The 14,492-nt window shown below is 39.3% G+C and overlaps 1 protein-coding gene across 1 annotated transcript; it reads right to left on the bottom strand.

Moving 5' to 3' along the window:
• Positions 1–2,900: 2,900 nt before the first annotated feature.
• On the bottom strand, positions 2,901–9,565 carry slc13a5b (solute carrier family 13 member 5b). The gene is made up of 12 exons (XM_084064232.1): positions 9,429–9,565; positions 7,976–8,104; positions 7,641–7,777; positions 7,105–7,322; positions 6,556–6,730; positions 6,328–6,450; positions 5,984–6,196; positions 5,546–5,652; positions 5,327–5,445; positions 5,028–5,189; positions 3,854–3,991; positions 2,901–3,693 (listed from the first exon to the last, which is right to left on the bottom strand). Exons 1-12 carry the CDS (start codon positions 9,525–9,527, stop codon positions 3,568–3,570), a joined length of 1,746 nt encoding a protein of 581 aa, XP_083920358.1. The 5' UTR covers positions 9,528–9,565; the 3' UTR covers positions 2,901–3,567.
• Positions 9,566–14,492: the final 4,927 nt, after the last annotated feature.

The raw sequence follows: 14,492 nt of genomic DNA, 5'->3' as shown, positions 1-14,492 counted from the left end.
AGGTCATGTAATGTGCTTGCCAATTGCTCACTCTGCAAAAAAAAAGGCCTTGTTTGTAATGGGTTCACAGAAATATGCTTCAAAGTTCATCAAAGGTCTTGTCTGTGGAGTCAGTCTCATGCAACTCCAGTGAAGAGAATAGCTTGAGCGTTCCATTTCTTACCACACGCATGCACACGCACGCGCGCACGCAGGCAGGCACGCACGCACGCACGCACGCACACACACACACACACACACACACACACACACACACACACACACACACACACACACACACACACACACGTATGTATGTATGTATGTATGTATGTATGTATGTATGTATGTATGTATGTATGTATGTATGTATACACACATACATACATACATACATATATATATATATATATATATATACTGTAGCAAATAATGGAGGCTGCAATACACGAGGACATGTTTTAATTGAATAATGATTGGGTGGCTGAGAGGCAGCAAAGTGGGAGAGAAAGGCACTGTAATTACATAATGAGAGCTTATTTCGCTTATGAGAGCTAAGATCATAGTGATCTGTTCTGTATTATACACCCAGCTACTTGTTAACTACTCTTTAAGTGTCTAACATTTTGATTGTCCCATGTAACTCTAAGGACAAGGTCACATCTTTCTCTCTCCTTACTATTTTAAAACAGAATGTAGCATATTTAGCCTGCTTTTTCAACAACATTACAAATAAATATTATTTTACAGCTACAGTATATGCATACAATGTTTCATAACCCACTCTGTCTGAATCTTGTCTTGTCTGTGAAATATGTTTTCATCATGGTTCTAGATTGTTCAATTCTCCATTGTCAGCTTGTTGTGCTATGAAGTCTATAAATGGACAAATGATAAACATCTTCATTGTGTTTGAGCTACAACTGTATTGTTCATGGTGGTGGTACACATATAGACGTATTTTGAGTTGATACTGTCTCAAAGTAAAGTGACAATCACAAAGCTCTTACTTTACTTAGGTGTGGCCATTCAGTTAAGGATTACACCGGTTTTACACTCTGTGTTTATGAGATTATACCAGATAGACTCAGAAGAAAACAATTGCACTTTCAAAATGCAGCTGACAGTCAACAATCAAGTTGAGACATGATATGACAAGAGATCAAAGTTTGGTCTCGTGGTTTTTTACTCTTTGGAGAGATAATACACAGGACACCATCAATACACTTACCACTATTGTGTTTTTCATCTGCCTTTATCGACTCATCATGTGCTGGACCACAAATGATTTGAGATCTATTATAATGCATGAAAAGGTGACTTGAAATGAAAACAATAATTTAAATGGACAGTATGGAGTTTTTGACTCTTTGAATTGATAATAAATGAGACACTGACTGACAATATGGTTACTAACCGCTATTGTGTTTTTCACCTGCCTTTATCAACACATCATGTGATGGACCACAACTTATTTGAGATCTAGTATAATGTATGAAAAGGTGACTTGAAATTAAAACAATCATTTACATGGACAGAATGGAAGAAATCGGTGCATGCCTTGAACCAATAAAGGAACTTTCAATGACTCTGGCATCATACTCAGCATAATGACTTTAAGTCACGCAGGATAGGGAATGCGTTAGTTGCTCTTTCTTTTAGAATGATCCAGTGCTAACCGTAAATGACCAGAGTTATTTTTTCCCCCTGCATATAATAGTCAGTTACAGTGGGTGCGTTGTATATTCACCATGTTCTAAAAAAAGGCCTGATGTGGGACTCTTTTAGAGCTTGGAAATATCCTTACTGATTTGATTCATATTCCTTACCAAGTACAACCAGACATTACATCTTGAAACAACTCCAAAATGTATACACCACACAATATGAAAATGCTCAAACTTTGTTAACAAGAAAACAAGTGTTTTATTTGCCTCTTGTATTTGCTTAAAAGGATTAGTTTATCACGGTTTATTAAACCAGATAATTATATTACAATGCTGAGAACATATCTCCTCAGTTCATACCACATAGAAGCAGCCAGAAGATTGTATTTATTACATTCTTCCATTTCCGTTCACATTGGCTTGATGCAACTGAAAATATACTACTGTAACTATACACTGACTCTTAAATAAATCCTTTTCTCAACTACATTATATTACAGTAAAGTTAGACAATCCAAAAATATCTGCACATACTGACCTTAATCTGGAATGTGTTCAGTAATTCAATAATTCTGGCATTTTCACAAGGGTCTCATGCTTCTGTAGCGATGATAACACCATACACTAGTTCAAATTATGCTTTGTTGGAATAAACAAAGCATAATGTATTCTAATGTAAGTCAACAATATAAGGATGTGAAAGAGCAAAACAGTTTTGCCTGTTCACATCCTTGACATAATGTTAACTTACATTAGACATGACACTTTGACATGTATTTTTACATTTTCCTTTTGTGCCTATTATCTATATTCTTGTATTATTTGACCTGACCAAAATACTTTGTAATATTGAATATTATATTAGTTTAACCACATGAACCCTAGCGTCCCTATTCTGGGCATGTCATAATAGGCAAAAATAGACTAACATTTGATGAAAATAGGAGAACATTTGGAAAATCTAAAATAGCAGCAAGCAATTTTCTTATAAGACAACATACTGTAATAAGGAATATTGGCATATACTGTAAGTAATGAAGGTTATTTGGCTACTAGAAAACTTTCAGGTAGCCTGTATGTTCTCTTGTATGGAAATAATGGCAAAGAAGGGACAATGAAGAAGACAATGGAGGGGAAGTAAGAAAATCTACATATTTCATTTGAATATCAAATCTGTCTTGTGTTATTTATTATGGATGATTGATCAGCACCTAGAATCTCATAGAAAAATAAGTTAATGTAACTATGAGTGGGTACTTAAAGATATGAGAAATATGTCTATAGCATGTATGCTTGTCATGGTGTATTGTCATTAGGATGTGGCTGTAGTAGTAGGCCTAATATGTAAAACCTATGGAAAAGAATGTTTATTTCATCCAATTGATCAATTCTATGTATTTTGCTTGTTATTTAAATACTGTTCCTTGCCATTAATGTTTTATGTATTTTTGTTTGTTTGTTGTTGTTGTTTTTACTTTGGCAAACCAAATTTCCCTTGAGATAAAATAATGATTTAAATTGGTCAGGACTCAGAAGCATGTTTTATCTTTGGGCCATTTAGGAGGGTGATGACAGTTTAATATTTTAAGAGGGGAGGGGGGGTTTAAAAGAGATGATCTTTTAAAGTGTAACTCCATTATGGTGCTGTGTAAATTCAACACAACTTAAGTTCCAGTATTCAAGTCATGTCTCCCAGTCCCTCTCACATTCACCACCACTTTTTCTCACAAGCAAGACTCAAGTATCAATTAAATAAAACCTAGACTATTCTAGCCTAGGCTTTTATCCCCCAAAACACCAAAACACAGCCAAGTTATTCTGTGCTGTCTGTCTGGCCAGAGCAGAGGTAATTGTCTGGAGGCTTAGGATGACGAGGACTTGTGTGCTTGGAACATCTCCAATGGCCAAGTCTCAACCAGGCTCACACCCCCGTGACATTGGCCCAGGCGGGGAAGGTGTCAAGGTGAAACATGGCTTTGCCCCAGCTGTTGATGGCCAGTGTGATGCAAAGGATGCCGATGATGTTCATGACTATTCCTGCCTTTGCCTGAGTGATAGGGACGATGTGCAATGACAAAGGAGTTTCACAACATCATAGCAAATCATACGATCATCTCATGCCTGTATTATCACATTCTGATGACAACTGCAAAACAGAAACAACTATGATCATACAATAATTTACTGAAGATACACAGCAAACTCACCATATCAGCAACCTTAAGGTATCCATAGGAGAAGACGATGGCATTTGGGGGCGTGGCAACAGGCAACATGAAGGCAAATGAAGCACTCAGTGTACAAGGCACCATGATATACAGAGGATTGATCCCAATGGACTGGGACTGGAATAAACACAGACAGTTTGACTGGTGTGAGAGAACATTTGATGACAACATTCTTCAATCTCCACTCCTCCAGCTGGTTACTTTTTCTGCACTGTAATCACTGACTCATAACTCACACTGGAATTTGCTGTCTGTGCTGAGAGAAAACCTTCATTAGGTGGGTGTAATTAAGATGCAATTCTTGTATGTTTGGGTGCTGAGTGCTGACTCACGACTACCAAAATGGGAAAGCGAGCAGCGATAATGGCATACTAGACGAAATGCATTACACTGTGGAACATTACATATTCCACAGTGCAGCAGATCACAGTGGAACAGTCATTTCGGTTAACAAAGCCTGAACTCAAAATACCTCAGCCTTCAAAAGGACTCTTATTTAGGCAGTACTGCTGTCACTTTACCATGGCAGCACCCTGGGTTGTCTAACTCGTTAAAACATTTTGAATGATGAAGTCTCAATTTGCAGAAATGTCAGCAATGCCACATAAAAGCCAATGCTGTAAATTGCCTCCTCGCTACTGTCAGCTATATGTGATTCCACTCTTTTCATTCCCTTTTTACTGACATCCTTTTGTACCCTTTTGGCTTTACCTACAATAAATATTTCTCGGAATACCCCTGTTGTCACATTCTGGCTCAGTCCAGCTCTGGTGTTCTCCAAAGTGCTTGACTACTGAGCACAGTAATACCATTCTTCAGTAGCTATGGGCACCAGGCAGCACAAGAAACTGAGCTGAACCTATGTGTGTGGCAAAGCGCTAATGGGAGGAGGGGCCCATTGAAGGGGAACCAATCCTATTCAGTCAAAATTGCTAACTAGAGGGGCAACCAAACAAGGGAATGTAGGCCGGCTTCAGTTGGGAGTAGTTTCAATGCTGGACTCCAATTGGGGAATTTAATTCAAAAGGACACCAGGGAGTACTGGTGCCAGAAAGCAAATGTGTGTCTCCTGCGTTGTAAGAGCCTGTTTCTAGCTGTACGATGGCATTGGATTTTCTTTTAAAAATATAGATTGCTCTGTCAAAATCCTTACCATGGAGGCCAGGACAGGCAGGAAGAGAGTGGCAGTGGCCACGTTACTGGTGCATTCAGTGAAGGTAGCAATCAGCAGGCAGAGAATGATAGCAATTGCCCAGGGAGGGATGCTTTGAAGCGGAGTCATTTGATCTCCCAACCACTTTGACAGCCCTGATTCCTACAGAGACATGTATAAACATAAACAGCATGCTTTTAAGGACACTTTGTACAGTCTATATTCATAAAGCTATAATCAACATAGAACTTATAGAGTTGGCAGCCACTCATGAACATAATCTTATCATTGTACTGTACCTCACTGCCTTTTGCCAGGGCGAAGCCTCCTCCAAGAAGGAGTACTATGTTCCATGGTAACTTCTTTTGAGCCACCTTCCAGGTGAGCAGAGTTGGACTGGGATTGTTTTGCTGGGGGGCTGAAGTTAAAAAAATATTCCATGATGTGATACTATCATCAGGACTGTAGCTGCATAATACTATATTATTGTCTGTTTGTGTTCCAGAAAGATGGCTTACCCGTGTCAAAGCCTCGAGTTCTCCAAGTACAGAAACGAGGAGCTTTAGAAGGCAAAACAAAGAGAAGGACAGCAATGAATACTGCCACTGTTGCATCGGATACATATCTGAGAACAAGAAACAAGAAGAAATTAAATATATTTATAAAACTCTCCTCCAAAGCAAATCTGTCATACTATTGATTAGCTGTTGCATTGAGCTACAGTATGCTGGGTGCAGTACGTTAGTCCGACAGCGCATTCCTCCGACAGCGCAGCGCTCCGACGTTTCAATACTAAACCCGAACCAAACCCGCACCCTAACCGCACGCGGATGCCACATAGTCGGAGAAAAGGTCTGTCGGATTATCGCATGCCTCCCCAGTATGCTGAGGGTGAAGTGTATATCAGTACACATGAGTGAGTGAACATGGGAAACAAATACGTTATGTATACACACTCTGCTTTGGAGTTGAAGATGTCTGTCGCCCAGCCAGCAACAAAGCCAGGGTCTCTGGTGAACCATAGCACCACCAGCATTACGAAGAGACTGAGGACACTCAGCTCCCCAAAGGACATCGGCCCTAGCTGACGGTGCTGCTCGCGGATCACATTATAGGCAGCAATCTCCTTCTCCGTCTTTATCACTCCACATCCCCATGTCTTTTTAAAGCTGAAGAGGAGGGCGGGAGAGTTACTCAGAGGAGAAAGGATCTTGAGGTTGAAGGTGAATTTGAACTAGAGATTTAAGTGAATGCATCACTCAGTCTACAGTAAATACATGTCCATCTTCATCAAACTCACTTGAATCCCATGAAGGCAAACTGTAGCCAGAGCCAAGCCATTGTAAGCATGATCATCATGTTTGGGAAAGCAAAGCCAAACCAGGAGGCAAAATTAATGACATCTCCATTTTGAGGGAAGAGTCTAAGACCAAAAAAAGAAAAAGAATACAATTAAACATATAAAAAATGTAATCCATTCGTATTAATACAAATTAAAACAATAAAAATGGGTGTTGTATATATTTACTCATTCATCTGGCCCTTGAGCACCAGATTAGGGCCTGTCCCTGTGAGTGTGGCAGTGCCTCCGATGCTGGCAGCGTAGCAAACACTCAGAGTCATGCCTTTGCACATTCTTCTTCTCTCTTTTGCCTCCTGACACTTTGCAGCTTCCACAGCAGTGTCTAAGAATGTCACCACCACTGGAAAGGCAAATAGAGAGTATTGAACTAGAAATCAGAAGACTCTTTCACAAAAACACTGGCTGCACGATCTTATATCATACTCGCGATATAACGCAGAGAGCTAGTCTGATTTTTATCTCTGACTATTGTGAAGTGTTTCCATATTTTTCATTTGATGTGGCCACTGTTTCAATTAGATTGTTTGTCCATTGTTTTGTGGGATGATTGATCTTTGTACCATTCCTGGGTTGTGGTTGGAGGACGGGGGATTGTTTGTGTTTATTTTTTTGTTTGTTTCTTGTCTTGAACAAGACACATTTTCTATATGGAAATCTTAAAATTGTATAAAAAGGTGCAGTGCTTCTTGATCAACCAAACCATTCACTGCTTACCTTGTCCCTCACTTTGTTTCCCTGTCTGTCCAGGCTGTTTGCTCTCAGTCTCTGATGGCTGGGCCAGTTCCTCTGAACTGAGGATTTGAGGCATGTCTAACTCATTATTGAGCTGCTCCAAAACGGCCTGGACAATAGGTACCATCATGGCTGTGGTAGCCGTGTTGCTGATCCACATGGACAGGAAAGCTGTGACACCCATGAAACCTAACATCAGACTGAGAGGAAAACATTCGCCTTTAATTAATAAGCTTGGCTAGAGGATCAAAAAACTGATCAGAAACTATGCAAGGTTTACAAACGTTTACAACCTCCCCTTATCAAGGGTTGTAAACAATGCGATAGAGAAAAATAGTCGTAGTAGAACAGAGAATGTAGTTTTCGTGATGGCAATGAACAGATAACAGCTCAACTTTTCTTCCCCCTTTAACTCTTATCTTAGATTGGGTGCCACTCAGAAATGATAGAGGACTCAAACAGATATGATGAACATGACTTTTGTGTTTGCAGCGGTGTGTTGCTGGTAAGCGACTCACAGTGCTGGCCGCACGCCAACACAGAGAAGCACTCTCAAGGCGATACGCTTATGCAGATTCCAGTGTTCCACAGCTACTGCCACCATCAGCCCACCCACAAACAACATATTTGTGTCCTTCAGGTACTGCATACACACCTGAAACCGCAATACCATCCGAATTAAGGTATGGACATGCATCGATGACAGAAATACCCCCTTTACTGAGTAAAGTTGCCCGAGGTGTCTCACACCGAAACTTGGCTGATCTACAAGCTCACAAAGTAAAACTGTAAGTAGAAATCACCCTTAAAATGTACACATGACTGTCGTGTCATAACATAATGACTTGCTTACATCTTTGGACTTCATGATGCCAAACAGGGGGAAAAGGACAGCCGGGAGGAGGGCAGTCACAGCCAGTGGCAAGGCCTCTGTGCACCAGTACACTGCCATCAGGATTATCACATAGCCGCATCCTGCCTCCTACACACACGCACGTGCGCGCGCACACACACACACACACACACACACACACACACACACACACACACACACACACACACACACACACACACACACACACACACACACACACACACACACACACACACACACACACATCATACAATCATATTTTGCTTTAGAGATATTGGTAAAACCAAAAGATTATTTTCCGTCATATGAAGAAGTTATAGGCTTAAGACTTGTGGGTCTTGTGGTTAGGTGTCAGAAAAAAAAGTGGGAAGTATGTGGCAAAAACACAGAGCAGCATCTGCCATCTTGTTATTGTTACATAGTTTTTAATGAGCAGTGATAACAGGTTAGACTGAGTCTGAGATAAGGATCAGGGGTTAAAGATCAGTGTCCTTCCATGTTTTAGTCACCTGTTCGTACACTTGCCAGACCCAGGACTCAGGAGGCAGACCATAGTATGACACCCCTACAATTTCACACAAACGGGTCATTTCCTGAGTGAAGGTGCAGTAATCCTTTCATGGTAGGTTTGGCTGTGCATGAGAGAGCTGCAATGACGTGAGAGGCATGGATAATATGCCTATCATAACATGCTTACTTACAGCCGCTGATCATGTCTACTTCACATGTAACAGTGGAAAGTAACATGTGCATAGTGTTCCCACGCTGGACATGAACCTCCATGCTAACAACTATGAGTTAACATAACATAAAATCACAATAGGTTGTGAAAGCCTCGGGCAATACTGGTCAGTTCCAGTGGTGTAAAGTAACTAACATTTACTAAGTATAATTTTGAGGTGTTTTTACTTTACTGGAGTATTTCCAAATTTCTGTACATTAACCTACTGCACATACCTTTATTCCACTACAATTATTTGAACACATTTTGATACCAATACTTTTATTATTTTAACTACATTTACCTACAGTAGCCTACATTTTGAATTCCGGACTTTTACAATTTCTACATTGCAGTATTGATACTTTTACTCAAGTAAAACATTTGAGTACTTTTTCCACCACTGGTCAGTTCCCATGCTTTATGCTATAATTGCAAGTTAAAGCAGAGTAGGCTATACGGTCGCTGCATCGACAGGTGCAAAGACCGCTAGGAGCAGTGCAACGCAACGTTAGTAAAGTAAACTATAGCGTTTGCGCCTGCAAATTAAAGAATTCTTCAGAATAGGATCTTAATAACATTATTAGAAATAGCCTACTAAAAAAAGTCAGTTAGCTCAAAGTAAAGTGAAGTTATGCTCTTTTTAATAATAGCCGAATAAAACAATATAACATTCTCTTGGGCAATCAGCACATTCATTTAATTACATACCGTGGTCCCGATCACCAAAGGCAGTGGAAGAAGAAGAAACGGAGTGGAGAATAAAATGAGTTCATTCTTAACATGTCGAATACTTTTTAAAAATGCCATCCTGGACAGCGGGGACACAGAAACACCGGGGGAAAGAAAGTTTGTGTACCATGGATCGGCTTTTTAAATCGAGCAAGTAAGGCGGGGAAGGGGGAGTCTCAAAAGAGAGGAGAGAAAAGTGAAGAGAGACAATGGAGAGAGAGAGAGAGAGAGAGAGAGAGAGAGGGGGGAGGAGAGAGGAGGGAGGGAGAGAGAGAGAGAGAGAGAGAGAGAGAGAGAGAGAGAGAGAGAGAGAGAGAGAGAGAGAGAGAGAGAGAGAGAGAGAGTGTGTGTGTGTGTGTGTGTGTGTGTGTGTGTGTGTGTGTGTGTGTGTGTGTGTGTGTGTGTGTGTGTGTGTGTGTGTGTGTTTTGAAATAAAATGCTGTCAAATCAGGGATGGTGGCCTACATTTAGGTCATTTATATGTGATCACCTTGCAGTGGCAGATAGATTGTCAGGGCCTAGACAAAAAACAGTGGCTATGACATGCACACATTTATCTAAAACAGACCATTATTTATATATTTTTAAAGTATTATTTTATTTTACAAATTGTTTCAAATATTGACTGTTCAAATGTTATAAATTGCTGAGACTTCTGGGATTGCATTTTGTTTTATAGCTATAGTGATCCACTCAATCGCATGTACTGTAATCATGATTTGGACCAAATTATGAATGAATCTGTCAAGAAACTAAGACATGTCAGTCACCTTATAGCCTATAGTCTTGGGTAACCACAAGATATCCTTCAAATCCCTCATGGGCCTGAGCATGCCAGTTTCATCCCTCAAGGCCAGTCCTATTTAATACCAGACTTACAAAAGCAAAAAGGATTGTTGGTCTAGTAAAATGTAACCACACTGTGTTTTTTTTCTCTCTCTATTTGGACATCTACCATATGTGTACTTCTCTCTTTAAGAGCTTTTATATCACCACCAGTGAATAAAATGATGCAGATCTGCATTGTCAAAGAGCTCAGATTATGTTCTATGTGTCCACAGGACATTTTCTCAGGTTGGTGAGCCATGGGAAAGAACAGTCATTGTAGTAGGGTTTAGCTTGGCCTCTGACTACAGTGTAAAGCCATTATTTGGCTCATGTCTGACGTATGGTCTGAGCTGAGACAATTACATTAAACTTTGGCAGGTCAGCCTTGAGATCCCTGTGCCAAGCAAGCTGTTTTTAATGGCTGATGCCAGTCTTCGATGACATCTGAGATCAGGTTTCATTTGAGCCTTTCCTTGGAGACTGGGTGAGATTCTTGATATTGAAAAGAGGGCCTATGGAGGTGACCTTATAGTGTTGTTGTAGTGCTTAGCTTTGGTGAAAATACATTTTCTTTACATGTTCAGACAGTTAGCCCAAGTTAACCCAACAATAATATTTGAATGTGATCATAGAGTATACCTGCCTCTGAGACCGTTTGATTACTAAATTAGGTCAGGGGTTTTCAACTGATTGTGAACCAGGGACCACCACCCTGACTAAGAATCAACCTGGGGTCCACTGTTGGGTGAGGATATGGACTAAGATTAGTGCTTTGGTAACACACGTCTATGCATCCCATGTCTGCATCCCACTGTTTCTCAACCAATAGTCCACGGACTAATAGTGGTCCATGGCATAATTTGGCCTGCAGGTGGTCCATGGGAAAATGTTTTTAAAATGTAAATAGAATAAATGTAAATAGAATAAAATACCTTTGTAAAATGTATTCAATTTATATTTAATAAGTCCATCAAATGTAAGAACATATTTGAATTAATAGACGTGGTGTGGGAGAAAAATCTTTCAATTAAATAACGACTGTTAAGGGCTTGATTTAATTTCTTGCACGATACTATGTGCAACAAATTACATCAAGCCCAGGCATTATTTAACTGAAATATGTGAGTGGTCCAAAGCTAAAAAAAAAGGTTGAGAACCAGTGACCACTGATGAATTCCTACCCCACGGCTACCCTTATTCTATTCTCTTACTTTATCCAACCTTCCACTAAACTCATATTTTGTATCTTATGTCTTATGTATGAGTGAGCAGACTCAGATTATATGGGCACTTTTCCTAACAATGATGACTCAATCAGGCAATCACGTACACTTCCCCTTCTTGAGATTTTCTAAGGAATTTCTTGACCTCCGACATCCCAGTAACTGACAACATTGATAGATCATCATAAGTCACCAGATCATTTAGTGCACTGTTCCGTGGAAGAAAATATTCACTTTCACTTTCACAATCACTAGGCTAAATGCATGGCCACCAGTGGTCCACGGACCACCTGTTTTCAACAGAGAGGATAGAGATTTTTTTTTAAAATTCATATTCTTTAATCATGCAATTCTATGAATCGATTTACAAAGATTTTTACTGCAATTTAGTTCATCACTTCTAGGTGACAGGTGCGTATGGATAAATATACAGTTCACATACAGTGGGAAATTACCAAAAAATGTGCTTGCACAGAAAGAACTTTGTCGAACAACATTTCAGTCCATCTGACCTCTTCTTGTCAGAACAGAGAAGAAGTGAAGATTGAAAGTTGCAAATTATCATATTGGCTGCGATATCATTAACATTAACTGGCACTCTTTTTGTTGGAGTTTTTAACCACTTAAGCCCTATTTGATACTTTATAGTGAAAATATGGAAAATGGTTGGTTGCAAAAAAAAAAATCACACGTCCAAAATAGGGACACCACACCAGGTTGAAATTGGCTATGAGACAATAACATCTTACCTCCTTATATTATTATTATTAGAGGCTTAGACAATGTCTCAGGACGAAAAGAGAAATGTACACAGTGCTGTTGGGGTATTATGCTCCACCCATGAGTGCTGATGCCAGTATGCCTGGTCCACTGGTAACCATAGTGATCACCTTGTGTACAACTTAACAACAGTAAAACGTAGTGATGGAACATAGATGGCAGCATTGTACATCGGATTGAAACACTGTTATCCCACCACTTTATATTCTTGAAAAACATAGCAGTAAGTAGTAACTGTCCTATCTCATACAGACTAACCATGTCCTGGACTTTTTCCTTTATCACAAGGCTACTGCAAGTTACACTTTATTGAATTGAGTTCTTGTATTTTAACATGGTGCATTGCAATCCAATCACACCAGGGTTGACAACTGAACCGCTGGGGCCCATGAATTTTGAAACCAACATCAACAGACTTTTTCCATCAAAGACCTGTACATATATTCAGGGAATTTACTTACTACTGAATGCTGTATTTTAAGAAATGCTGATGAGGCCTAAAGCACTGAAGTACAAATGTCAAACTGACTTGACCATGCTCTGCATGAGGTTAGGAAAATCATGTTTTTTGGCCATAATGTACTGGAAGCAATTATGTTGCCTAGTGGTATGTGGTGATGAATACAACTTTTAATTTGTGTCCCTGTAATTGTAAGTTTAGATCCCACTGTGGTTTTTGTTTGCTTTCATGCCTAAAGACTGTTGGCCTCTTTTGAAACAAAGCTAAACTTTGTTATAATTTGGACAAGAGGCAATCTATTGTACTGAATTACTGGGCTCTTACTGTGATGTACTGAAGCATCATTGATATACTTGTGCATTGGTTGGGACATTACTCAGTTTCATATGATTAGCTTTTGTCTTCCTTCCTTCAAATTGTAGTGTGCACATAGTTTATATAGCCTTCATACACACAATGAAACAGTCTTTCAAAATACAGCTTTCCGGCCTCGTTGCGGATTTCTTTCTTTCTTTCTTTTTTCTTGGCATTCATATTAGTAAAAAAAAGGCTCTGGGCAAGATTAAGAATATAGGCCTATTTTGCATTATTACACAGATGCTACTCATTTATATGCATAGCCTCCTCTTCAAAGTAGCTATAGGCTCTCAGTAAAACTCTCAGTAAAGTCCTAAACTAAATCAGCAAATTATAATTTCCTGCTATAAAATGCATTAAACATTTGGACTCAGGGCCACAAGCAGAAGCAGTTAGAAGTTGGTTTTGCTGTGGCATGTTGTATGTTGGAGTAGGTTAATCAACTGGTCTATAGGCCTACCCTTATCTTAGCAAATAAATCTGCTTTTATGGACACATTACACACTCTACGAAACCATAAAACATTATAATTAGTCTACTCACCCTGGGTGAGTCACCCCATTAATTCAGATTCTGGACCACCCGAACCACCAACTGAATAGAGTGTTGTCATTGTGGAAGTTTGGAATAATCAGCAAAAGGTAAATTCTGTCTAAAAAACTAAAACTAATACATTTTATGAGGCTATTTGAGTGGCCCTGAATTTGAATTCAGGGCCACTCAAATAGCCTCATTTAGTGTGGAAATGTTAACGTTCAGCTGACAAACTTGTGAGCAAATGAATTGGCTTTTACTACAAAACCAGAAATTACCATGATTAGTTTAATAACCACATTAATGAATATTTTTATACCACCAAAAGAAAGGTGTTTTCACTGTGGCATAGTGGACGCAATGATAAACTCTCATACAAGCAATGGCATTTTCTAAAAGTTATGCAGCCTAAAAAACTTATTACAACCACAACCCCTTGAATTAAAGCAGCACTATGTAACTTTTCTTAGTGAATAAAAAGTAATTTTGTCCAATCTGTATGGTAGAGTATGTTAATATTTTGAACTGATGGTCAATATTCAATTTATCCCCTGAGCAAGCAGGCAGGCTCTATAGCTCAATGGTAAAAAATGTCAGCACTTGCACAGGTAACCGGGTTCGAATCCGGGGTAGTTACCATAGATACTTATATGTCTATGGAAGTTACATGCAACCATTTTCACAAAATATTTTACTGGGTGAATTTCATATACTATATTGCCATCTACAGGTTGTGAAGAATACAGCATAACATTTTCTTAATATTGTAATTACTAGGATAACGAAGCACATATTTTGTAATCTGTTTGGGTTATTCCAGAAACATAATAGTGTTTTTTCTGTGACCAGCACTGCCAGCAC

This window comes from Gymnoscopelus microlampas (assembly GCF_963454915.1).
Source record: "Gymnoscopelus microlampas genome assembly, chromosome: 8".
NCBI classification, from domain to species: domain Eukaryota; kingdom Metazoa; phylum Chordata; class Actinopteri; order Myctophiformes; family Myctophidae; genus Gymnoscopelus; species Gymnoscopelus microlampas.
This window is presented reverse-complemented; position numbering and strand designations above follow the sequence as displayed.

Excerpts from the sequence above, each read along its gene's own strand:
- slc13a5b (XM_084064232.1), bottom strand. The coding sequence starts at position 9,527 with ATGGCATTTTTAAAAAGTATTCGACATGTTAAGAATGAACTCATTTTA. Across the intron at positions 8,105-9,428 it reads CTTTGGTGATCGGGACCACG|GAGGCAGGATGCGGCTATGT; the intron begins GTATGTAATTAA and ends GCGTGTGTGTAG. Across the intron at positions 6,731-7,104 it reads GAAACAAAGTGAGGGACAAG|TGGTGGTGACATTCTTAGAC; the intron begins GTAAGCAGTGAA and ends TTGCCTTTCCAG.